The sequence below is a fragment of the Gossypium raimondii genome, chromosome 4 (assembly GCF_025698545.1).
Source record: "Gossypium raimondii isolate GPD5lz chromosome 4, ASM2569854v1, whole genome shotgun sequence".
Taxonomy (NCBI): domain Eukaryota; kingdom Viridiplantae; phylum Streptophyta; class Magnoliopsida; order Malvales; family Malvaceae; genus Gossypium; species Gossypium raimondii.
The window spans coordinates 18,301,104-18,327,426 of NC_068568.1; the positions used below are offsets into that span (position 1 = coordinate 18,301,104).

General features: G+C 33.0%; 1 protein-coding gene across 2 annotated transcripts; it reads left to right on the forward strand.

Moving 5' to 3' along the window:
* Positions 1–18,692: 18,692 nt before the first annotated feature.
* Positions 18,693–22,214, forward strand: LOC105767450 (floral homeotic protein PMADS 1). 2 transcript variants are annotated; one of them, XM_052629426.1, is made up of 9 exons: positions 18,693–19,411; positions 19,815–19,914; positions 20,068–20,102; positions 20,240–20,282; positions 20,383–20,427; positions 20,909–20,955; positions 21,453–21,487; positions 21,590–21,678; positions 21,876–22,214. In XM_052629426.1, the coding sequence occupies exons 1-9, from the start codon at positions 19,191–19,193 to the stop codon at positions 21,882–21,884; spliced, it is 624 nt and encodes a 207-aa protein (XP_052485386.1). In that variant the 5' UTR covers positions 18,693–19,190; the 3' UTR covers positions 21,885–22,214. The 2 variants fall into 2 exon arrangements, with proteins under 2 accessions (XP_052485386.1, XP_052485387.1); XM_052629427.1 differs by having other exon boundaries at positions 21,634–21,678.
* Positions 22,215–26,323: the final 4,109 nt, after the last annotated feature.

The following is a 26,323-nucleotide window of genomic DNA, read 5'->3' on the forward strand; positions in this document are numbered from 1 at the left end:
GCAAATGCTCCTCTATTGGCTGGTGACCTTCCTGACTTACTTTCGGTATATTGTCGTTGATTCTCCTACCCCACCATTCATTATACTCAAGAGTTGTCATCGGACCCACAGCTAACCCCTTCATTCGGTGAGTCTGTTTCCACGCGCTAGACATCTCCTGAATCTTCTTTCTATAACCATCATCTTTGTACGAAAATTCACAATCAGTTATCCCTTGGGTCGCATGTATAAATTGTCTTGACTTATACTGTCTCAGCACCAATAACGGGGCATATCCAATAGCTCCCCAAATCCCAAGTAATGGAACCCAATCGAAATTACCACACCTATATAGGATCTCATCTGGAAGCAACCAAGGAGCTCTCCACTCAACGTTTTCCTCCTGAAGATTTTAAAGAATTGCCATCCATTTCTCCTCCGAAATGTCGTCTCTCCTCGGTGTAGCTACTATCTCCTTTAGTGGTGAGTAATTTTCAGAGAAAACCCGATACGAAACCTTATCCACCTTCTACAAGTGACTGTGAAACCATACAAGTAGAAGCTGTGCACATCCAATAAATCTGCCCTCACCTATTTTTCGGCATACACTCAATGACCTGAAGGTTTCTGCCAAAATTATCGGAATCGGTGTAACCTTCTTATCAAGCCGGTCAAATAAATCGGTGACTGCTTCATCCACATGCCCCAATGCCTTAGGGAAGACAACCAAGCCATATATACTTAAAGCAAAGACATCTAACCTCTTTCTCACGTCTGGGTGCGTTAGAATTGCATCTTTCAAACTTCTCCAAGGAATGCATTTACTATCCCCCTTTTGCTTAATCCGTGTAGCAACCCACTGCTCACTCATCCCTATTATACCCATCAGCTTCTTTGAAAAGGTTGGCACATTTACCGTTCTCGAGTAAACCCTGTCCACTTGAAACTTTGAACATCGGAGTAAAGCCACATATTCTTCTATCGTAGGCACCAAATCGACCTTCCCAAACGTGAAGCAGCTGTAAGCAGGATTCCAAAACTGGGCGAGGGCTCAAAACAAATGCTTGTCTACCTTCACATCAAGCAAATAAGGAAAATCCCCATAATTATCATAAAATAGCTGTCTAACCTCATTATTCCACTGATCCCAGATTTCCTTCAACTCCTGCAAATTGTTTTGAGTTACACTGATGCGAGTAAAATCCCATAATTCCGATACATACCCATCGATCAAACAATCACCTTTCTCTCGTTGCGTTGTTTCAGACCAGGTTCGGACAGCCACATTATCCTCCACTTTATCAAGAAACCCTCTTTTCATGATAAGCTTTCTATCTAGCAACTGAATATGAACCGACGTCTTTTATGATGTAATGAAATGTCATGTCATGCAATCAAAATAAGACATAAAAAGTCAGTATCATATAAAACCATAGAATATAATCAAGAAATAATAAGACATCTATTCGAATATCTACTAGGGTTTAGTGCGGTTCTACCTAAGGTAATCTCCTAAGGCTCATTATATGCGATTCGGTTCTAAAGCAAAGGTACCTGAACCAGCAGATTCCTCGATCTTTACCCATTATAGGCTCATATAGATCAAGTTCGGTTCAGGGGAATACATTTTCCCTATGACTATACGGAGATGAAAATCTCACGAAGTCATAGGTACCGATGTACTCCGAAAGCAATCCACTATCCTATATGGAGGTGAAAACCTCACGAAGGCATAGTTTCTCACTCCCACTTAAAAGGGTAAAATCATTCAACTCATGTAATGTGTAATGCAAACAATACATTAAGCAAGAAGATAATGAATTCAAAAGGATATCATGAATTTTTAAAAAAAAATATTTTCTCGACCATAAGACAAAAATTAATCAACTTTGTGGCTCGACTCTCTTATTTTTTTTAAAAAAAGTCCCCAGCAGAGTCGCCAAGCTGTCGAAACCATTTTTATTTTTGGAAAAAAAACAAAAATTAGTTGTCGATGAAAATTGGAGTCGCCACCAATCTTTTATTAAGGTGTGATTGGACCACCTAAAAACGACTTTGGTCTACGAGTTTTAGAAAAACGGGTTCGAAAGTCAGTTACGTACAAGGAAGGATTAGCACCCCCGTAACGCCCAAAAATTGGTACCAAGTTGATTAATTAATGTCTTAATGTCGGGAGTTGAAAAATACAATCCTTAATTAAATTAAATTATTTATTAAGACGCCCTCATTTTGAAACAGAAAACATCACACCCAATACGTTAGGGCACGATATTTTATTTCTTCAAAATGAGTTTATCCAAAAAAATTCATGTGATAAAATTTAAGAAAATACTTAATTGTTTAAAATTTATGAAGAAAACGCCACCCAATACGTTAGGGCACGATTTCTTAAAATCCCAAACATTCAATATTTCCTTTATTTTTGTTTTTAAAGAAAATCTTTGTCTCGAAAAATCAACATGTCACATCCAATACGTTAGGACACAACATATTGAATTCCCGATGACAAGTTTTATTTTATTTGATAAAAAAACAATCCTCGATTGTTAGATTTTACGAAGAAAATTGGAACCCAATACGTTAGGGCTCAACTTTCTTGAAATCCTAAATACGAGCATTATCTTTATTTTGAACATTTTCAATTTTTAAAATCAAGTAAAGAAATGATGGAATGTTATATTGAATGCATGAATAAATGCCTCAAATATTAATAATACATACAACAATTGTATAGTATACATAAATAAATAAGCGAAATTAATATACATAATAAAAATAATCACATGCAAAATATCGATAAATGGTCAAAATAAAAAAAACCATTCTTTTTAACATATAAACGAAAACATGAATTAATAATCAAATGAAAAAATAAACAAAATATAAAGAATAAAAGGCACATAATATATGCATTGAAATTAAAAGACATACACATAATTTACATATGAAATATTGGGTTCTGAAACTTATACATATATAATACATGATGTATTTATGAAAATAAAGGAAAAAATATAAATTATAAAGCATATGAAAAAATTTCATACATTTGAATTTTAAAATAAATATATTCATATATATATATAAAATTGGTTAAAATATTAATACATATATAAAAATAAATATATATGTATAGATTATAAAAATAATTACATATAAAAAATAATTACATTATATTAAAAAATAAATATGCGTCAGTATATATAAATATGTAAAAACTATATATATATCTACATAGAGTTAAAAATAATTAAATATGAAAAATAAAAAATAAAAAAATAATTAATAAAAAAGGAAAACAAAAAAAAACTAATTTGAACTGTAAATAAAAAATTTGGGGCAAATCTGCAAATAATCGAAGTCTGGAGGATGAAATTGAACGCGCGAATTACATAGAGGGGCTGGAAGGGAAATTTTCCCTTTTCCTCTAAACGATGTCGTTCCAATTAGGACGAAATTGAAAATGATAATAAATTAAAGGTAAATTAAAAAACTTAATTGCAAAAACATTAAAAGGCGGAGGGGCTAAAAGCGCAATTTACCCCTCTGCTCAAAAACACGCGGATCCTAAGCCGGGTCGGGTCGGATTCTAGTCAACCTAGGTTCAAAACGACTTCGTTTTGAAAAGGCTATTTAAGCCAAATAATCCTTCAAAAAATCATTTTAAACCCATTTTTAAAAAAAAACAAAAAAAAACCTCTGAAAAGCTCTCCCCTCCCTTTCTCGTTCGGTCATCGGCCACCCACCGGCCGCCAATCTCCGGTGCCAGCACCGCCGTCTGCGGTGGCCGGAAAAAAAGAAAATATCCTTTTCAACCCTTTCGAATCCCCTAAGCCCAAATCTGGGTTCAAACCTTCAAAAAAATCAATTGAAAATGCGAAAAGAGTCCCGAAACCTTTCGGTTTCCGGCTACCGATCCTCGGGGGTGGATCCCTCAACTATCCACGGCAGTTCTGACTCGAACGAAGGTATTTTCTTTCCTTTTTATTTTTATATTATTCGTTTATAAAAATAAAAAATATAACAAAAATAAATAAAGAAATATGGTAAATATCCACCTTTTCGATCGATTTGCCCTATGTATTTGAACTCTGTTTTTTGATTGTGAAAGTAGCTATTTTTCTTTTGATTCATTTCGAAATCGGATCCTTTTTACAGTAAATCAATGGCTTTTTATAGCCATTTAAAAATAAAACAATATAGAAACGAATCTCCTCTATTTGATTTGAAATCTTTGATTTCATTTCCTTTTTAGTTGTTTCTTGCAGGTGAAGGCGCGGAGATTCAGGCTTGGCTGCGACGCAAACAGGCCAGGTGGCCACTGCAATTTGGGCCTATTTTTTTAGGCCACTATTTTATCTTATTAATTGGGCCACTTCAATTAGGGTCTTTTAGACCCGAGTAAAATTTGGCATTACATAAATCATTCCGTGTTGATTTGTTAATCATGTTGTTTAGTGATTTTGATGTGATTCTGGGAATGAATTGGTTAACTGAGCATGGTGCGATTTTAGACTGTCATAAAAAGAAGTTTTCAGTCCAAAGTTTGGATGGTGAAGTTATGGAAATGAAAGGCATCTAATCAAGTGGTTCAAGTCATATCATTTTATTGATTCGAGCTAATAAGCTTCTAAATCAAGGCTGTGAAGCATGTTTAGCCTACATTATTAACTCGAACTTGGATGAAAGAAATTAAACAAGATTAAGACAATATATGAGTTTCCAGATGTGTTCCCTAAGTAATTGCCAGGATTGCATCCTGATCGCGAGGTTGAATTTGCAAATGAAGTTTAGCCTAGTACAACTCTTGTATCAATTGCTTAGTATCGTATGGCACCAACGAAATTAAAAGAGCTGAAAATTCAATTGCAAGATCTCCTAGACTGTAACTTTATACGTCTCAATATATCACTTGAGGGAGCTCTAGTATTGCTCGTTAAGAAGTAGGATTTGTCGATACAACTATGCATTGATTATCGATAGCTGAATAACCTAACAATCAAGAACTGATATCCTCTACTATGTATCGGTGATTTGTCTAATCAGTTGAAAGGTGTATCAATATTCTCTAAATTGATATGAGATTAGGACATTATCAGTTAAAGGTGAAAGATAGTGACGTGTTAAAAACAGTGTTCCGTACGTGGTAGGGTCACTACGAATTTTTGATGATGCCATTAAGGTTGATGAATGCTCTTGCGGTGTTCATGGATCTCATGAATCACATATTCCAACCTTATTTGGGCTAGTTTGTAGTTGTATACATTGATGATATCCTAATATAATCAAGATCAAATGTAGAGCATGATAAACATTTGAGAATCATATTGCAAGTGTTACGTAAGAAGAAAGTTTTCGAGAAGATCAGTAAGTATGAATTTTGGTTATTTGAAGTGGTCTTTTTAGGGTATGTTATTTCAGCTGAAGAAATTCGGGTTGATCCTAAAAAGATTGAAGCTATCCTTCAATAGAAGTCATCGAAAAATGTATCAAAGGATCGAAGCTTCCTTGGCTTGGTCGAATATTACATGAGGTTCATGAATGGGTTCTCTAAAATAGATTTGCCTATGATGAGACTCCTTCAAAAGAACATGCCATTTGTGTGGAACAATCAATGCCAAGAGAGTTTCAAGAAGTTGAAATAATGTTGATAAGCACCGATATTAACCTTATCTCAGTTGAGGAAAGAATTCATGGTATTTAATGATGCTTTTTTGAATAGATTAAGCTATATCCTGATGTAGGACGATGAACACAATTACCTAATGCACAATTTAGAGCTAGCTCTTATGCTATTTACCCTAAAGATCTGGAGGCACTACTTGTATGGTAAAAAGTGTCATATTTATACGGATCACAAAAGTCTCAAATATATTCTCTCTCAAAAGAAGCTAAATCTGAGACAGCGTCGTTAGATCGAATTGTTAAAATATTATGATTGGGTAATCGATTACCATCTTGGGAAAGCAAATGTTGTTGTTGATGCTTTGAGTAGGAAGTCAATGATTGTCGCGTGTGAAATGATATGTGAATTGTGCAAGCATACAAGTCGGATCAAGTAATAAAGTGATAAGTAAGATCATCTCTAGAGGGATCGAATTAGGTATAAAAGTGATCAAGTTATTATAACGAATCATGATTAATGTTCTGGCAAAACAAAGATAAGTATGCAGTGGTAATTTAAAGGAATAATAATTTATGCTAAATGTGTACTGACTAATACTAGAAAATGCTAAGGCAAAGCAAAAATAAAAATGCAATGGTAATTACGAGAATAATTACGTGAATAATATGTGAATGAATAAATAGAAACTAAGAATGCTATGACAAAGATACTATGGAAAAGGATAAAGGGTCTATGATGTTGATTTGGAAGGTCGGGATTACTAAGAACCTGCCCTTACTTTCAGTAATGCCTCAACAAAATTGTACTCAATCTACAGCTTAGAAGAGACCAAAAGTGACCTAAAGTGACCTGCTTCTTTCGAGAGCTAGATCTCAAGTTACCTAGCTTGTGTGTATAGGCCTTAGCACGGTACCTTGCACTGTTTTGTCTTCATTCTATATGAACGCTACTCTATGTCTAGAGTTTACTACAAGTATTTTTTGATTACTTACTCATATCATTCAATTATGGTCCAATTAATCCAACCTTTTCAGAATTAGATTAGTTTATGGGCATGCTGCATAGTTATCTATGTCTAGGGATTGCAAGCATACAATTTAGAATTAAAAACAATTGAATGAAATAGTAAATTAATTTAGATCTGTACTTCAACCGTTAAATAAAATAAATGTTTCATCATGTAATGCCAACCCTATGAGATTTAGCTAATAGGTCGGTAATTAAAATTCAAAATCAAAATTCAACATCGTTTCAACAAATCAATTCGCGAAGAGCAATCAAGAAATAACAGACGAAATTAAAGAGGATACCTTTCACTTATCCAACCCACAGTCTAGTGACACAGTGTCCTGTGGTGGCTCAGAGGGACTACCTTCGTCTTCCTCTTCCCGTCACTGCTCAGCAGCTACCCTCTATTTTTGCTTAAGGATCTTTTTTTTTTGTGTTTTCCCCCTTAGGGTTTCCTCCTCCTTGTTGTTCTTTGTTTTTCATTCCCCCTTTTTAGGTTTCATCCTTTGGCTTTTTTTAAGCTTTTTCCCTAGGGTAAATCCAATCAGCCCATGATTTTCTTCCCTCTTTTTAGGCATATTTTTTGGTACAAGTAAATTTGGGATAAAACTGTTATGCGTTGAGTATTGACTCGGTCTTCCTAGAATTGCAATGGCATTCATGTTGGCAAATTGTCCAACCTTTTGCTACAAAAAAAACTTCATTCCTTTATTTCTTTCTCCATATCTTGCATCTTCCAATTACTACCAAACAAATCCTTCCCGCAAACAAGTAAAAGTAACATATAATAACATTTAAACACAATCTAATCTTCTTAATGTAATGAAATGAAAATTACGAATGAAATGTCCTAAAATGAAACTAAATTTACTTAAGTACAAACAATTAGCTAGGTCTAAAGGTATGAAATATAACTCTTTTCATGAGTTATCACACCCCCAAACCTGAGTTATTGCTTGTCCTCAAGCAAAATATGCATGAATGCATGAATGTAAAAATTGCCATAGCAACATAATTACCTTTGGATAGTTAGATCATTTAAAGAGTATTTTGTACTTCAGTTCTCTACAATATTTTATGTCTAAATATTTGATCAAGTTTCATAAGCTTATTTAGCAAAGGCAGTGCATAAAATTTTGCCTTAAAAGAAAAAAAAAACCCTAAGTACTCATGCAACTTTCACTATAGCAAGTATCTTCTAATTTTCTTAGTTAATCTTTTAACTAACTCGATTTTCTTTATTTTTTTCATCTGGCCTTATACATAATCAAACACATACATATCTATTTATTATGCCTATTTTTTTACTAAGGGATTCAGCTCCTGATGTGATTCTTTAACTCGACAATTACAATGGAGCATACACTAAATTGCTGAATACTTAATCATGTCACAATTTGAATACTCACTCATGAATCTAAGGCTTTTGACTGAAAAGATGGATGGATCAAACAACTACCCCCTTAGCTACTCAGCCTATTACTATAATAGAGTACCCCTATACTACTACTACTACTACTACTTATTATTATTATTATTATTGTTGTTGTTTTTAAACACTCTTACTCAAACTTGCTTTTCTAATCAACAACACAATGGAGCAAACAAAATATTGCTGACCTACTCAGCAGTTCTAAGCATTGAAGTATTTATGACATTTTTCAGATGATCTCTTTCCCTTGAATTTTCTTAAACATTGCCACTTTATTCATTGTTGAGTATTGCTATTGTACTGAATTTAGCTTCAAGAATCTATAAGTTTATCAAAAGAAACTTACTATAGAGCAATTGTAATTGGAATTAAGACATCCTAATTTTAGGGGTCAATTTGCAAGCAAACTATCCTAAGCTAATGTCACCTAATCCACTGTCACAACTTTCTAAGTTTATAGAAAAATTAAGTTCCTCATTGGACATCACAGACAAAAATAATCTGATCATAGTCGAAACATTTTTTTGGCTGTTATGTGTGTTATGGCAAAATGAATGGCAAATGAGCAAAAATACTAAAACACACATGCTCAACTAAATATGTAATGCAGTCCAGATGCACAATACACCCCCAAAACTAAGGGGCGCATTATCCTCAATGCATGTACAAATATGAATCATGAATGCAAGAACATATATATGTATATAATGAGATGTAATAAAGGGAAAAAAAACTTTCCGAGCTTGGAACTGAATGGTGGTACTTTATTTGCGACAAGTGGTCTTTTGTGCATTCATCTTATAATGCATCGGCCTTTTAAGTAAATTGAGTGGTACATCCTTCTCTTCATTATCAAATTTGGTGAGTTCATCAATAATCTGATTGAGCTCACGATCCTGTTCAGTCATCGGTTCAGTAGAAGGAGGTGGAATAGTCGCAGTGCTGTCCACTGGTGGTGCAACTAAGGGATTTGCTTCCTCTTCATCCTCATGGTCAGTCTCAATGCTGACAGACTCTATTTTCTCTAGTTCTTCCTTGGTGCTTTGGGTGCATTCTCATCATTGGCAGGATTCGTCTCAATAGGCTCTACATCACCAACCCCTTCCCCTCCTATAGTTTATTAAATAAAGGAAATGAAATAGATAAGAGAAATTTAAATTGAAAAAATGAAATAAAAATAAAAAGAATTTTCAAGAGTTGAAGTTAAACATTTCGAAGATCAATGGACTGTTTGTCTCGCTCTACATGAGCACCCCAGTAGTGCTTCAAGCGTTGTCCATTAAATTTAAATGTGTCACCCGTTTTTATGTCCTTGACATCAACAACTCCATACGGATATACATGCGCTACGAAGCATTGTTCATCAAGATTGAAAGGTCTATTTTGCTCCAGGAAAGTGCACGAGGGTCTTCGCTCAAATGAATTTTCATCACTATTAGAATTGCTATGCCAAAATCTCGTGAAGTCTTCCTCCACTGCTGTTTCTATCAAGTCAATGTCATGACATTCTTCATTCTCATCAACACATTTCAATGCATTAAATACATTAAATGTGACCTACTGGTCATTCATCCTCATGGTCAATTCACCTTTCTGCACATCAACTAAAGTTCTACCTATAGCAAGAAAAGGTCTACCAATAATAATCGGTACATCTTTGTCAGCTTCACATTCTAAAATAATGAAATCGGCTGGAAAAATAAACTTATCTATTCTTACCATCACGTCTTCAATTTTACCTTCCAGATGTACGTAAGACCAATCAGCTAGCTGCAGCGTGACTACTGTGGGTCTTGCCTTCCCAGTTCCCAGCTTCCTGAAAATAGATAGAGGCATTAGATTTATACTTTCTCCTAAATCACATAACGTCTTACCAGCATAATGATTTCCAATTAATTATGGGATAGTGAAACTCCCTGGGTCCTTCAACTTTGGAGGTAATTTATTCATCAACATTGTTGTAAAACCGTATACCCGGCCTAGTCGCTAAGCCCAAATACGGGATGCCACACCACCGTCTCGTCTCATGTACATCAAATAGGAAACTAGATTCAAGCAAACTGACTTTTTGTTAACTCGTATAAGTTTTAAGTAATCCAATTAGTTAATTAACATTGTTACATGCAAATCATTCATTAATCGGTCATACATACAGTTAGAATAATGCAAAAGGGCTATTTAGCAAAATTTCATAAAATTGTTCGTAGCTATCGATACTAACATTAAGGTATCTATATTTTCTTTAAGTGGTATCGAAAACACTAAGAAAAACGAAACCAAATGAGCATACTGTTTCTCGGCCAAACTCTCATTTGTCAAAAATTATCAGTATTTGCTAAAAATTATCAATACTTTAGTCCCGAGTATCGATACTAGAGATAAGGTATCGATACTAAATCTCTATTCTGTTTTCCTGCACGTTTTTGCAACAGTCCGTTTTTCAGTGGTGACGAAACAGTGGTTTTGGGACCACAAGTTTTCACCGTGTTGGCTCCTAAATATTATATAAATAATATTTACAAAGTCGTTAGAGTCGTATTAAAATTTGGTTAAGAGATTTTAACGTTTAGATAATTAATTTAAGAAAAATACTAAATTGTAAAATGCAAAACTTGTTAATTATTGCATTTGGATGATTTAATAGCCTAATTAATAAGTGTTGGAGGGATAATAAGGCAATTAGATCTTATATAAATTAAGTGGACGGTCTAGTATGGTTTTAATGAAATTTTTCTTTATTTTAAAGGGTAAAATGGTAAATAAGTAATAAATAAACAAAAACAAAACATGAAATTTTCATCATCTTCCTTTGGAAATCTCTAGTAATGGATTAAAATAATTTTAAGATCATAATAATAATATGATTACTATTATTATTATTATTAAAAACCATCATTGCTTGACATGGTTCGTTCACTGTTAAGCTATTCACAACTCCCTACCTCATTTTGGGATATATGATACACATGGCTTGCTATATTGTGAATAACGTGTCAACCAAGTCTACCTATAAGAGACCTTATGAACTATGGAATGGAAAGAAACTCACTCTAAATCACTTTAGAATTTGGGGTTGTCTAGCACAAGTTCTGGATAAGGATGCAAAGAAGTTGGATGCACAAACAGAATTGTACATGTTTGTAGGATATCTAAAAGGAACAAAGGGTCGATTATTCTGCAATCTGAATGATAATACAATTAAAGTTTCTACTCATTCTACTTTCCTTGAGGAAACCTACATGGATAACTTTAAGTCTCGAAGTAAAGTGGTACTCGAGGAACTTTTGGGAGTTCTATAATAGTTACCATGTTCAATTCTTGAGAAAGTTGTAGAAAGACCTACAACCAGTCAATGGCATAGGGGAATCCGTCGTAGTGGGAGAGTTTCTAAGAAATTAAAATTCTTCATTTATGATGGTAGTATTTATAATATGAAAACCAACCATGGGCTGAGCCGGGCTGAAGCAAAATTTTAGGCTCAAGCCCAACCCGAAAAATGAGCCTAAACTTTTTCCCAAGCCCAACCCAGATTAAAAATAATAAACACGAGCCTGACGTGCCTGTATTAATTTTTTATATTTTTTTATATAAAAAATAAAATTATACCCTAATTAGATTAAAAATAGTGTTCCAATTTCCAAAGGAGAAATACCGCAACAAACAGGCCATGTTCATCATTAATGGCTCCCATTATTAAGATAAACAACCATAATTAACTCATTGATGTAAAGCATTCAACAAGTAATTAGTTGCAACAACCAGCAAATAAATCATTACTGATTGGGTTGTGTAAGTGGGTTGTTTCGAGCCAAGCTTGGGCCAAAAAATTCATGTTTGAGGCCCGACCCGTTTAGAAAATGGGCCTGAATTTTTGTCCAAGCCTATTTTTCGAGCATATATTTTTTCCCAAACTCTTCCACTTTTCAGGTGAGCCTTTAGGCTTGAACGGGTAGCCCAACTCATGATCAGGTCTAATCACAAGTGTCTTCGATAATCAATCCAAGAGTTGATTGAATTTTCACTAACAATTCTTTAACAAATCACTCTTAAAAAGAAATGAAAACTAAAAAGAAGCCAAAAGAGACTTGACGGCTCTCAAAAACTAAAAAGGAACCAAACACCAAAAGAGTATACAATTTAATGCAAAATCTAGCCTAAAGTATGCTATTTATAAGTGTTTATAGGGCCCTTCTAGGGTTACAAGTCATCTTGGGTCAAGAAGGGTTGATTTTGTGTTTGATTTTTGCTCCTTGTTTTGTCCTCATTTGCATTTGATCCCATGTCCTAAGCTTAATTTAACCTACAATAGAACCATATAGCACTTGTAAAATTCTAATTAACTAAAAACACATAAAATATAACAAAAACCTTATTAAAATGCAATAAATGTAATAATATATATGAAAATAATGAAAACTACACTAAATGACTCTAAATGTATGAAATTTCACTTAAGAATCAACCAAAAACTAAAGGAAAATTGCTTTTAAATATGTTATAATCAACGTCGATAATGACAGTAGGAATGATTGCAAAGTAATAAGAAAGAAAAATAAGAACACACAGATTTTACGTGAAAAACCATTATTGGGAAAAAACATGGGTAGAGGAGGAGAAATTTACTATGTTGAAAAACACACAATACAAGAGTTCGAATACATCTATTTGAGGGTTAAACAACCCTGTTATAATCAATTTCTAATAGAAGAAGTATAGTCTTATATAGATTTAACTTGTACAACATGGTTCATACCGCGATGGCTTAGCCCCCACACCTCCGGTTGTAATCCCAGTCTAGTTTCATGCTTAATGGGGATCTATGGGGACGACTATTTTATTTCTTGAACAAGTGATGAGATTTGTGTCACAAAATCTAACAATCTCCACCTTTGCATGAATTCTCAACAAATAAGTTCTCCATTTCTTTCATGAAACCTTTAAGGTTATTTTTCGAAAATAAACATCGATCAAGTCCAAGCAATGCTAGAAATTAGCTATAGGAAGTGACTTAGTCATCATATCTACAGGTCTATCATGAGTTCTAACTTTGGTCATAAAAATATCACCACGAGCAATAATATCACGTACAAAATGATACTAAACATCAATGTGCTTTGCCCTATAATGAAACATTTGATCCTTCATAACGAAGATGGCCCTTTAAGTATCACAAAACACTATATTGATATGAAGGTCTTTATTGAGTTCAACAAAGAGTCCCTTTAACCAAATAGCTTCTTTACAAGCCTCAGTAATAACCATGTACTCAGCTTCAATTGTAGACAAAGCAATTGTAGTCTACAAAGCGGCTTTCCAATTGATGACGCAACCTACAATAATAAATACGTACTTTGTGAGAGACCTTCTTTTATCAAGGTCTCCAGCAAAATCAGAACCAGCGTACACAATGACTCCATCTTTAGTTCTTCCAAACTATAAGCAAAAATTAGTATTACCTCGTAAGTATCTGAAAATCCACTGAACTGCTTTCCATTGTTCCTTATCGGGATTCACCATGTATTTAATAACTGCACTAATTGCATATGATAAATCTAGATGTAAGTAAATCATAGAATACATAAGAGATCCTACTGCACTAGAGTATGGAACATGTGACATGTAGTTGATCTCATCATCTGATTGCGGATACAAGGTTGATGAAAGTCTGAAGTGGGTGGCTAATGGAGTACTAATAGGCTTAGCACTCTGCTTATTGAACCTGCAAAGAACTTTCTCAATGTACCTTTTTTTACTTAGGTATAATTTACATGCTTTTTTATCTTTAAGAATCTCCATCTTAGGTATCTTATTTGCTGCTCACAAATCTTTCATCTCAAATTCTTTACTAAGCTGAGCTTATACATTTCTTATCTTTCTTTTATCTTTGGTCGCTATCAACATGTCATCAACATAAAGGAGTAGATATACAAGCAATCACTACTCTTTTTTAAAATAAACACATCAAAACTATTTCTTTTGAAATCATAAATGGTCATAAATGAATCAAACCTTTTGTACCACTGCCTAGGCGATTAATTCAGACCTTAAAGAGACTTTTTTAGCAAGCAAACATAGTCCTCCTTCCCTAAGACTATGAAACCCTCTAGTTGTTGCATGTAAATATATTTCTCAAGTTCCCCATGCAAGAATGTTGTTTTCACATCTAACTGCTAAAGCTCTAAATCATACATGGCCAGAATAGCATTCAAGACTTGAAATGAACTATGCATAACAACTAGAGAAGACACATCTGTGAAGTCTACACTTGAAATCTAACTGTAACCTTTTACAACCAGTCTTGCTTTATACCTGGATTCTTAAACTCTTGGATTTCCTTATTTCTTTTTAAACACTCATTTACAACGAACAACCTTTTTACCCTTAGAAAGCTTCACTAGGTTCCATGTATCATTCTTATAAAGTGATTCCATCTCTTCTTGCATAGAAATCATCCACTTGGCTGAACCTTCACAACTAACTACCTCAAAATAAGTAGATGGATCTTGATTTGCATCTATATCTTTAGTCACATTTAAAGCACAAACAACTAAATCAGCCTCAGCAAACCTTTTTGGATGTTTAATTTCTCTTCTAGGTGTGTTGTTGGCAATAGAATATTGTGGTGCTGACTATGGTGAAGAAACAACTCTACTCTGAGTTTCTATACTAACCTGAGGAGTAGACTCTATTATAGATCCTGGATCAATCTGAAGCTTCACCTGCTTCGCATGTGTGTTTAATCTCTATTGGCCTTTATCGAAAAAGTCTTTAAAATATAAGTTATGCAGAATAGCAGTCACATAAAAAATAACGTCTCTACTAATTATAACTTTCCTAGTTTCAAGAAACCATAATTTATACCATTTAACACCAGCCTTATATCCAAGAAAAACACACTTAATATATCTAAGATCTAATTTGACATTATCAACATGAGCATACGCGAGACACCCAAAAATCTTCATATCAGAATAATCAATATGATTAGTAGACCATACCTCTTATGGAGTATTTTTCTCAATGGTAATAAACGAAGACTGGTTAATCAGAAAACATGTTGTAGAGGTTACTTCAGCCTAGAACGACTTCGGTAAACAATCATTTGACAACATGCATCAAACCTTTTCCATTATTGTTCTATTTGTTCGTTCTGTAACACCATTTTACTGTAGAGTATGGAGAATATTCAAGTGTTTCATGATCCCTTCAGATTTGCACAATGCATTAAACTCATCAGAAAAAATTCCATGCCATTATTTGTGCAAAGGTGTTTTATCTATTTTCCTGTCTACTTCTCGGTCATAGTCTTCCAATCTTTAAACGTGGGCAACACATTACTTTTATATTTTAGGAAAAATGCGCAAAATTTTTTGGAAAAATCATCAATGATCATTAACATATAATTAGCGTCACGCCTACAAGGCACTCTAGATGATCCCTAGAGATCAGAATGAATATAATATAGCGTTCCCATCCTGTTATGGATTCCTCTAGTTAATCAACCTCTCTTTTGCTCTCCAAAAATGTAGTGCTCATAGAACTTCAGTTTACTAATGCCTTGTCAATCAAGAAGTCCTCTTATGCTTAATTCTACTATGTCATTCTCACTCATATGGCCCATATGCATATGTCAAAGTCTATTAACATCATCAACTGACAACGAAGAGGAAACGATGGTTGCATCACCTATAAATGTTGAGCCTTGCAAAACATATAACTTGGCAATCCTCCGGGCCCATAGATCCCCTTATTTTGCCGCTCTATTTTATTTCCTTAACAAAATGGGATTCGGGTCACACAACTCTAACAAAATATAGATATTATTGTACACACAAATTTCAAGTCAAAAGTTGAATTCAAAATTTGGAGTCAAATTTTATTGACAACTTTAAAAAAAGTTACAATCCTTGGAAATTAAAAAAAATTCTCCTTTGATTCTTCTCTTCAGTTTGAGCTTTGATCCAAGGGTCATCTGACTTGATCTTGGATGGATGTGGATTGTTTCAAGTGTTGGGTTTACTTTCTCTAAAAACATGTTCGAACCTCCTTTCTTTAATTAATCTAGATTGAAAGGTAACTTTTTTCAAAAACAATTTTTGACTTCCTCTTCACGATTGAACAGAATTGGAAGATGGCTTTTCTTCATAATTGATGAAGCGTTCTTTTGAATTTTTTTTCGAGTTCTTCAGTTTCTTTAGAGATTTCTATGGAGATTTGTTGGACTTCTTGAACTTGTGTATGTGTAGAATGGCTTGGGGTAACCCCTTTTATAATGAAAATTACTTGAATAAAATAGAACTCTTCACTACACCAAAACAGGTTTTTAGCGGCATTTTTAGTGGCATTTGGACAAAAAACGCCGCTAAAGATCCATCATTAGCAGTGCTTTATGGAAAACGCCGCTAAAAATAAGCATTAGCTGCATTTTCCAGAAAGCGCCGTAAAAAACCTAAGCCCAATGACGCCGTTTTCTGAGCTTTCGGGGATTTAGCAGTGTTTTTAAGAAAGCACCGCTAATGCTCAGGGCTTTAGCGGCATTTTTGAGAAAGCGCCGCAAAAAACCTAAGCCCAACGACGCCATTTTCTGAGCTTTCGGGGATTTTGCGGCGTTTTTAAGAAAGCGCCGCTAATGCTCAGGGCTTTAGCAGCGTTTTTGAGAAAATGCCGCAAAAAAAACTAAGCCCAACGACGCCGTTTTTTGAGCTTTCGGGGATTTAGTGACGTTTTTAAGAAAGCGCCGCTAATGCTCAGGGCTTTAGCAGCGTTTTTGGGAAAGCGCCGCAAAAAAACCTAAGCCCAACGACGTTGTTTTCTAAGCTTTCGGGGATTTAGTGGCGTTTTTAAGAAAGCGCCGCTAATGCTCAGGGCTTTAGCGGCGTTTTTGAGAAAGCGCCGCAAAAAAACCTAAGCCCAACGACGCTATTTTTTGAGCTTTCGGGGATTTAGCGGCGTTTTTAAGAAAGTGCCGCTAATGCGCAGGGCTTTAGCGGCGTTTTTGGGAAAGCGCTGCAAAAAACCTAAGCCCAACGACGTCGTTTTCTGAGCTTTCGGGGAATTTAGCGGTGTTTTTAAGAAAGGACTGCTAATGATCAGGGCTTTAGCGGCGTTTTTAAGAAAGCACCGCAAAATAAACCTAAGCCCAAACACCGTTTTCTGAGCTTTCGGGGACTTAGCAGCGTTTTTAATAATTTGTCTATTTAATTTATTTAATTGTTTATTTATTTAATTTATTTAGTTTTTCTGTTTAATTTATTTATTTATATTAATTAAAATTTAATTTATTTTTAATTGAATATTTGTTAAAATGGATAATTTTGAAATAATGACACGTAGAAATAATTTGAAATAAAAACATAGAAAAATATTTGTTAAAAATGGAAAAATTAAAATACTATTATTTAAAATAATTTTAAAATTTTTGGGTACATGATTGATTGATTTTAATGTATATATAAAATAATTTCATATATAATTGTAAAAGATGCGATAGTATTTATTTTAAAATATTTAATTAATTATCATTATAGTTTAGGGTTTAATATATATGGTTTAGGGTATAAGGTTTAAGGTATATGGTTAATTTAGGATTTAAGGCCGGTTTAGGAGTTACAATTTTATGGTTTATAGATTATGGAATTAGGGATTATGGATTAGGGATTTTGGTTTAAGGGTTGTAATTTAGGGGTTAGGGGTAAAAGATTAAGAGTTAGGGATTTAAGGTTTATAGATTTAGTGTTAGGTTAGGGTTTAAGGTTTAGATTAATTAGTGTGTTCTAATTTGGGGTCGGGTTTAGGGTTTATGATTTAGATTAATTAGTATTTTTAATTTGTATATTAATTAAGTTCTTATATAATTGTAAAAGAGGGTTAAGGGTTTAGGGTTTATGTTTTATGATTCAAGGTTTAGGAGATAGGGTTAAGGGTTTAGATTAATTGGTGTTTTTAATTTATATATTAAATAATTTATTATATAATTGGAAAAGAGATAATATTAATTTTAATATATTAAAATTATGATTATAGTTTAAATTATATAAGAGATAATAGATCAAATTTATATATATTAATTGGTTTAGGATTTAAGGTTTACTTTAAATTTGTTAAATGATGAAATTTTATACAATTAATTATTGTTTTATATTTAAAAATATTTAATCTAAATTTAGATTAAATGGTTTAAATCATTTGATATATTTAAATATTAGATTTAAAAATTGATAAATAAATAAATTAATGTAATGATTGACAATAAAAGAGATAATATGAATTTTAATTTATTAAAATTATCATTAATATAGTTTTTAAAGTTTTTTTCATATTTTAAAATTTTTGTTTTTGTTTTCTTACATAAAAATTATATAAAAATTTTAAAATTTATCTAATTCTTTTAAATATTACTTAAATTTTCAAAATTTATTTAGTTAAAATTAATATGAATTATATAATAATTAAATATAAAATTGTAAAAAAAGTCAATCATTAGCAGCGTTTATGAGAAAAACGCCGCAAAAGGTAAGCAATAGCGGCGTTTTAACGAAAAACGCTGCAAATATATATTAAAATTTTCAAAACGTGAAGTTTCACTATAGAAATTTTATTTTATCTTTTAGTGGCGTTGTTTTATAAAAACGCCACAAATTTCATTTTACTTAAAAAAATTCGCGCTGATTTTTTCCTAAATTTCCCCCCTAAAAACCCAAAAACAAAAAAACCCCAAATTTCCCCCTAAAATGGAGGCACCAAAGACGATTCATCTTCTTTGATGAAAGTAGCAGTGTGAGGAATGGGAATTCATCTTCTCATTTGTTGAAACCTGAATCTGGAGAGATATTGAATTTTGGTGAGAGTAAGAGAAGTGGGAATGAGAATTTGTTCACAGGAAACTCTCCGTTCACCGTGGAGAACAAGAAGAGGTCGCCTAATTCAAGAGGGAGCAACGAAGAAGCTATGCTTTTGTTTACTTCAGGTGTAATTTTACCTTTATCTGGTGTGGTGAAATTAAGTGGGGTGCTAGGGATTCAGATCACTCTGATCTTGAAGCTTCCGTTGTTAAGGAGGCCGATAGTAGTCGAGTCGTAGAGCCTGAAAAGAGGCCTCGAAAATAGGGGAGAAAACCGGCTAACGGAATAGAAGAGCCTCTAAATCATGTTGAAGCGGAGCGTCAAAGAAGGGAGAAGCTTAACCAGAAGCTTTTTGGTGTCTGTGACCCAGTATTTATTTTCTTGGATGATTGATTTTTATTTTGCAGGTGTGATTGTGTTCTATAAATTGGCCGTGGTTGAGGGAATGAGCATGAGAGCACTCATTGCTTACAGATTCATCTTTGCCACTGCTTGTATAACTCCACTTGTTTTCATCTTTGAAAGGTAACTTTCACAATTCCTCATATAATCTGTTTTTTTTACTGTATAGATTTTGATACCAGAATAATTCAAGAACTTAATCTTTGGTCGACCAACATAAACATAGTCAAAAATGGTGGACACCGTCATACTAGCACCAAACATGCTGCTGTTGGCGATCAAGTCTTAGGCTCCTTGTTGGCTTTAGCTTCTTGCCTATCATTTGCAATTTGGTACATAATTCATGTAATTTTTTTATATAATCATTTTTATTAGGTGCATTCAGTATGTGCATTATATATTTATTAGGTGTATATATATATATATATAAACCAAAGCTAGGGTTTATTTGTCAATGAAAAGAAGGGTTCATGCTTTTTTTGTTGTTGTTGATTAAGGGAAAGGGGTTTTTTTAATTTATTTGCAGGCAGAGAATGGGTGGAGACTTGAATGAACTTAACATTAATGAACTGCAAGCTCTTGAAGCTAAAATGGATTCTTCTTTTCTAGCTATACGTGAGAGAAAGGTTTGAAATTATTGGAACTCTTTCTTTGTACCAAAAGGGTGTGTATATATATATGTTGTGTGTATGTGTGCATTATTATATATATTGGGTTTTTGTTTCTTTCATAGTTGATATATATATTTTTTCTTTCTGCTAATTTTAACTCCATTTCAGCCTCCATTGAAAAGACTCCTGACAATGTTTTTGGGGTAAGTAATTATATGTAATTACATAAAGCTTAGACATAATAAACCCTAAAATCTAATTTAATTTATCTACAAAATCACTACAACTGATGTTATAAATCAAATTACGAAACTAATTAAAATGAATTGATTGTTTCACAGTACCATGTCATCAAAACTCGAACAGACACACACAAGAAAAAGGTAAGTAAATTGAACAACTCAAATTATTAACCTCTTTCTTAAAAAAAGGGTTTTATTTGATTCAAAATTTGGAGAAATTTTATACCTTTTCTTGTTGCAGGTAAGGAATTTGGAGGAAAGACATGCAAATCTTGTCATGGACTTGGTAAGAATCTTTGGGGATTGAATTTCATAGTAATTTGTAATTTTCTTAATGTTATAATCATCCAATAGTTGAATGAAATGTAGGGTAAATTAAAAGCTTCATCATTTTATCTTCCTTTTCTACCTTGTTTTAAGATTCTTTGTTGCACTTAACGGCATGAAACCTTGCATTAGTAATTGTAATTGTTCATTGGTTAGAAAGACAAGTGCCAAAATAGGATTTGAGAAGTTTTAAACTATGATGCAAATATGATTAGGTTTATATGCATATAAATAGCATTCAGATAGGCTTCAGAAGAACAAATAGCAAAAGTCTTAACAAGGTTGCAATGTCTCTGCTGATTGTTCTGTGGTGGATTCTATGATAGGAAGTTGACGACAGCTGCATATGTTTAATATTTGAATACTCCTTTTTTCATCGAAGATGTTAGTATCTTGATTTCTGTTTTCTTTTTCTAATATTTCATTATTATCTATTACAGGATCAGATGCAATGGGTTGCATGGAAGAGGCTTTTAGCTTTTGAGAAGTAAGACGCACAACATTTCTTCCCCACCCCCTTTTTTATGATTTAAATTTCAGCCATGGTAGAAGGTTCATCGAATTGGGCACTACCACTCTAGGAATTTACTATTTTTTAATTAAGAAAATATGATCTCTTGATTTATGGTACAAGAAATGGTTTCTTAATTTTAATTTCATTGTTTTTGGATATTGACATTTTTGGTTCTAATGAGTATAAATATCATATGAACTGGAATAAGTTGAGCAGTTACGTGGACTGCCATCAATATGCCCAACTCTAATATGCCATCAATATTGTTTTTCGTGTTCCAATGTTTGGAAGCCGAGTATTGGATTATAGCTTGACTTTTATAAATTATATGACAAAATAATGTTTCTGGTGCGTATTTTGGATCTCAAGCACTTTGGTGTGAAGTTCATTCATACAATAAGATTTCAGTTTAAATCCGAATGCAATTGTTTATTATTGTTAATGGACATGTCTTGTTTTTCCGTGAACAGCATGGGAGCTTTTCTTCTTAGTGTGGGAACTAAAGGTATATAAATAGATTTCTGTCGTTCATAGCTCCGTTGATTGGTGTAGTTTCTCGTTCTGTCTGCTACACTTGCATATTCCTTTGTTCTCTTCAAAACTTCAGGAAAACAATATAGTTTACCTAATTCACGAGTAATGATACATCAGCCTCTTGGTGGAGCTGAAGGAGGTCAAACTGATATTGATATTCAGGTATTATGCTTTTTTTCTCAACAAGCCTTGTGTTTAAATTTTGTACTTCCTTCCTTACCCTCTATATGAATATTAAACATGATTCTCAGGCAAATGAAATGCTGCATCATAAGGCTGACATAAATTTAAACACTTTCCTAACACACGCTGCATTATTGTTGAAGTCAGCATGTTTTGTTTTGTTTTTGCCATTACAGCTGCTGTAGTTATGTAAAGAGAATGGGGCCTGCCAATAATAATGAGCATGTAGGCACTAAATCTGCAGTTCAAATTCGAAGCCATGCTCAAAAGTTTTTCTCTAAGTCTCATTGCTTTGAGTTCATTGCAAGATTTTCTTGATTAAGTAGATGTATTATATCTTTTATTACCAAGGTTTACTTGATTAAGAAAATGCATTGTATTTTTTATTACCTTGCAATATGTATAGTCATAGGCAGGTTCAACTAGTTAGTCTATTTCTCATATGTATTATTTATTTTAGTTTTGATTCTAAATTTTTATTTTTACTTTAATATTTACGACAACTTGAGTTCTAACTTTTGGATTTTAATTGTGTCATTAATTTATTATTTTAAATTCTAAAACTAAATTCATTAATTTTTATATTTAGTTTTAAAGTTAAAATTTTCATAGCAAATTTAATTTAAATAATATGTTTTAAATATCCTTAAAAGTGTATTTAAAGTTCAAATTTAAAAATAAAAAATAAAATAATATTTATCATAAAAATTATTTGATTAAAATAAATTTTTTAAATGTTATGTTTTTAGTGCTGTTTCTGTGAGAAGCGTCGCTAAAGGTCCTGATCTTTAGCGGCGTTTGTGGAATAAGCGCCGCTAAAGGTCCTGATCTTTAGCAGCGTTTGTGGGAAAAGCGCCGCTAAAGATCAGGATCTTTAGCGGCGTTTGAGAAAAAAGCGTCACTAAAGCTCCTGATCTATAGCAGCGTTTGTGGAAAAGCGCCGCTAAAGGTCCTAACCTATAGCGGCATTTGTGGGGAAAGCGCCGCTAAAGATCATGATCTATAGCGGCGTTTATTTCTAAAAATGCAAATTTAATTTAAATAATATTTTTTAATTATCCTTAAAAGTATATTTAAAGTTCAAATTTAAAAAATAAAACATAATATAATATTTATCATAAAAATAAATATTATTTGATTAAAATAATTTTTATAAATGTTATGTTTTTAGTGGCGTTATTACGAGAAGCGTCGCTAAAGGTCCTGATCTTTAGCGGCGTTTGTGGGAAAAACCCCGCTAAAGGTCCTGATCTTTAGCGGTGTTTGAGAAAAAAACGCGCTAAAGGTCCTGATCTATAGCGGTGTTTGTGGAAAAGCGCCGCTAAAGGTCCTAACCTATAGCGGCGTTTGTGGGGAAAGCGACGCTAAAGGTCATGATCTATAGCGGCGTTTATTTCTAAAAATGCCGGAAACGTTTGCGGCATTGACAACAGCGGTGTTTTTTCCGGCGCTTTCAAAAACGCCGCAAATACTTTTAGCGGCGTTAAAACGCGCCGCTAAAGGCATAAAAAAACGCCGCTAAAAACTTGTTTTGGTGTAGTGCTTGTGGAATTTAGTACTTCATTTGAGAGTTATACAATCATTTTAAACTCTTTTATTTGTTATTAATCTCTTATTAATTTAATTAATTAGAGAGAAAATGATCAGTTAATATTATCACCTAATTATTTATTTTTAATTAGTGTTCATATAAATTTCATTATTTATCTCTTAATTAATTTAAATTACTTAGAGAAAAATAATCATGACATAGTATGTGATATCATCATGTTTACCATGGTAACTTTGGTTTTGAGCCACTGTAATTTTTGACTTGACACATGACACTTCTCTAGTTGGTCTTACAATATAATGATGAGCACTCATCATATCCCACACTTAAACTTTTGCTTGTCTTCAAGAAAAACAAGACCTTGAATTGGAATGAAAATGTAAACTAAAGAAATTCCTAACTTAAATTGACAATTGGAAATATCAATATATATAGTAAGATCTCATAAACAAGTTTTCGTGAATAAAGTCAAAATCTTGAATCACAAACAAGATATAACAACAATAGTGACTCATGTAATTAGGAAGAATTAGTAGCAATAGACTTCCATGCTCATGTGGGATTATCCTTGCAAACAATGTGTAATGCATAAGAAATTTTAGGCTAATCAAGAGAATATGATAGAGTTTAATATGCTTTCTAAGGTCACTTAGGTTTTTAATGTAACGAGACTAAGGTCTGGATCTAGGACAATTTCTAAACATTTAAAACTAAACAAAATAAAGCACTTTTCAAATAAACTTTTAAACACTTGTGCTTTCAATTCTTTTTTTTTCCCTTAAACACTTTATTAACGAATTTAGGGTAAGTACCTTTCAATGCTAATGTAGATGACGACCCAAGCTCCTACCTTGAATTACTCAGTTAAACACACTTAAATATTATTTGGTTGTTCTAATTGTAACACCTTACACCCGACCTTGTTGACAAGTCCGGATCTAGGACATCACATTTGTTGCCGGAGCAAATTTGACAATATTTAAGCATAAGATTGAAGCTAAAAACAAGCAAGCATGGCATACTATCAATGAGTAATTAGAATGTTATAATCATGTAATAAATTTTAATGTGGCCCACATACAAAAGCTCGAGGTCAAGGCTGGTTTAAAGCGGAGCCAGGTTGTGAATCCTAAGCTAAAATCCAGGACTATGTCTCAAGAAAGTGAAGTCATGTCTCAAGACATGCAATCCATGTATCCAAAATTTTCCTTCGAGGTTAGAGGTATCAAGAAAATGGATTATGCCTCGAGACTTGACCCCTTAGGTCACGATACTTGACCTTAAGTCTCAAGACATGAGCCTAAATTTTCACTATTTTTGCTTTGATGTTTTGTGTCTCAAGACAAGACCTTCATGCCTTGAGACCTAACCAACTATGTGTCTTGAGACTTCTACCCAAAAATGCATGAATTTTTTCATATGGTCTCAAGACATGCTTTTGGTGTCTCAAGACTATAGTGTAGAAGTAATGTCCCAAGGTTTTCAATATAGAATTTTGCGAAATTTTGGTAAAAGAATAACCGCAAGGTATCACCGAGAATTAATTATTGAAAAGAAAATTTAATACTGAATTCTCTTAATTCTTGAATTAAGGGTATATCTTGAGGTGTTGTAATTATTGGGTATTTATTAGGCTTGGATTAAATCGTAAAGGTGTGATAAATTGAATAATTCAAGCTTAAGCAATGAATTGAAGAAATGGTAGAATTTGGAGTCTTTATGTTGAGAACAGCCCAAGGGCTTATTAGTTATTAGCTAAAAGTCACAAGTTTGAGTAGTTTCCTTGATTTCTCTTGTAGTTTTCATTCTCCCTTAGAAATGAAAATAGAGAGAAAAAAAGTTTTCCCACAACACATTGTTCTCACCTTTATTGACGAGGCATCAAATATGAGTAAGTTGTTAACTAATTTATTTATTTTATTCGATTAATTTTTCCTATTGATCTCTAATTCCCATAGGAAAACTTTTAAGGACTTATATTTTTCTTCTTGGCATCGAACTTGTATTTTGTGAGAAGGGGAGGATGTGATTTTGGTTATTTGGAAATCTCTAGTAATGGATTAAAGTAATTTTAAGATCACAATAATAATAATAATAATAATAATAATAATAATAATAATAATAATAATATTATTATTATTATTATTATTATTATTAATAAAAACCACCACTGTCATTTTATTTATTTATTTAAATGGTTCTGGTTTTCGATTCATTGCACTCCACATTCCTTGACTCTTTCTTTCTTTCTTACTCACTCTTGCCGCGCTTTCTATCTGTGTACACATGTTTTGTGTATATATATATTAATTATGCCATCATTGGGTAATAACCATTACAGGAATGAGATTAAGAACTTAAATTCTTAACAGCTGTTCACTAACCAATTAGTGTTTGGAATGATACGAGTCATGGAAATTTGTCACACGGAATAGCATCTATTAGTGACATGGAATTGCTTCTCCAAGTTGTTGCCAATAGTATATAAGTTGTTGCGGATTTTTTCACTGATTCTCGATAGTTCCAAAGTGGTGTGGGAAATGTTGAGATGTTAAGATCATTTTTTTAGATGATTAGGAAACGAATTTAGATGAAGTTAAGTCGATTTCAATCTACCTAACATGTATATTAAATGTTTTATTAGATATTTAGAAAATTTTTAGGCTAATTTGGTTGTTAATTGTCATGCTAAATTTCTAATTTGAAGCTGCCGAAACTTTCAGAGCGAAGGGCAAGGTGATTGCATGAGAAAGAGTGATCATTTTTAGGCATTGAACGCTTAAGAAACTTCGGTTTATGGCTCTTTGCATTCTAGATTTTGTGTAGTAATTGATGTAATATTACTTTCTTAATGATATATGATGCTTTATTTTAAATTGTTATTTTTATTAAATGATAAAAATGCTTAGTAAAACTAGTGGGAAATTCTTCAGAATAGTTTGTATGCCGTAGAGTGTAGGGGTCCCCCATCATTGTGTGTTATTCATTGCGTGGACTGCCTTGAGCGTCTAAGAATATTTTCATTGTTGCGCTTTGCGCTTTTGGTGTTCGGTTGGTTATTGATTAAGTCAC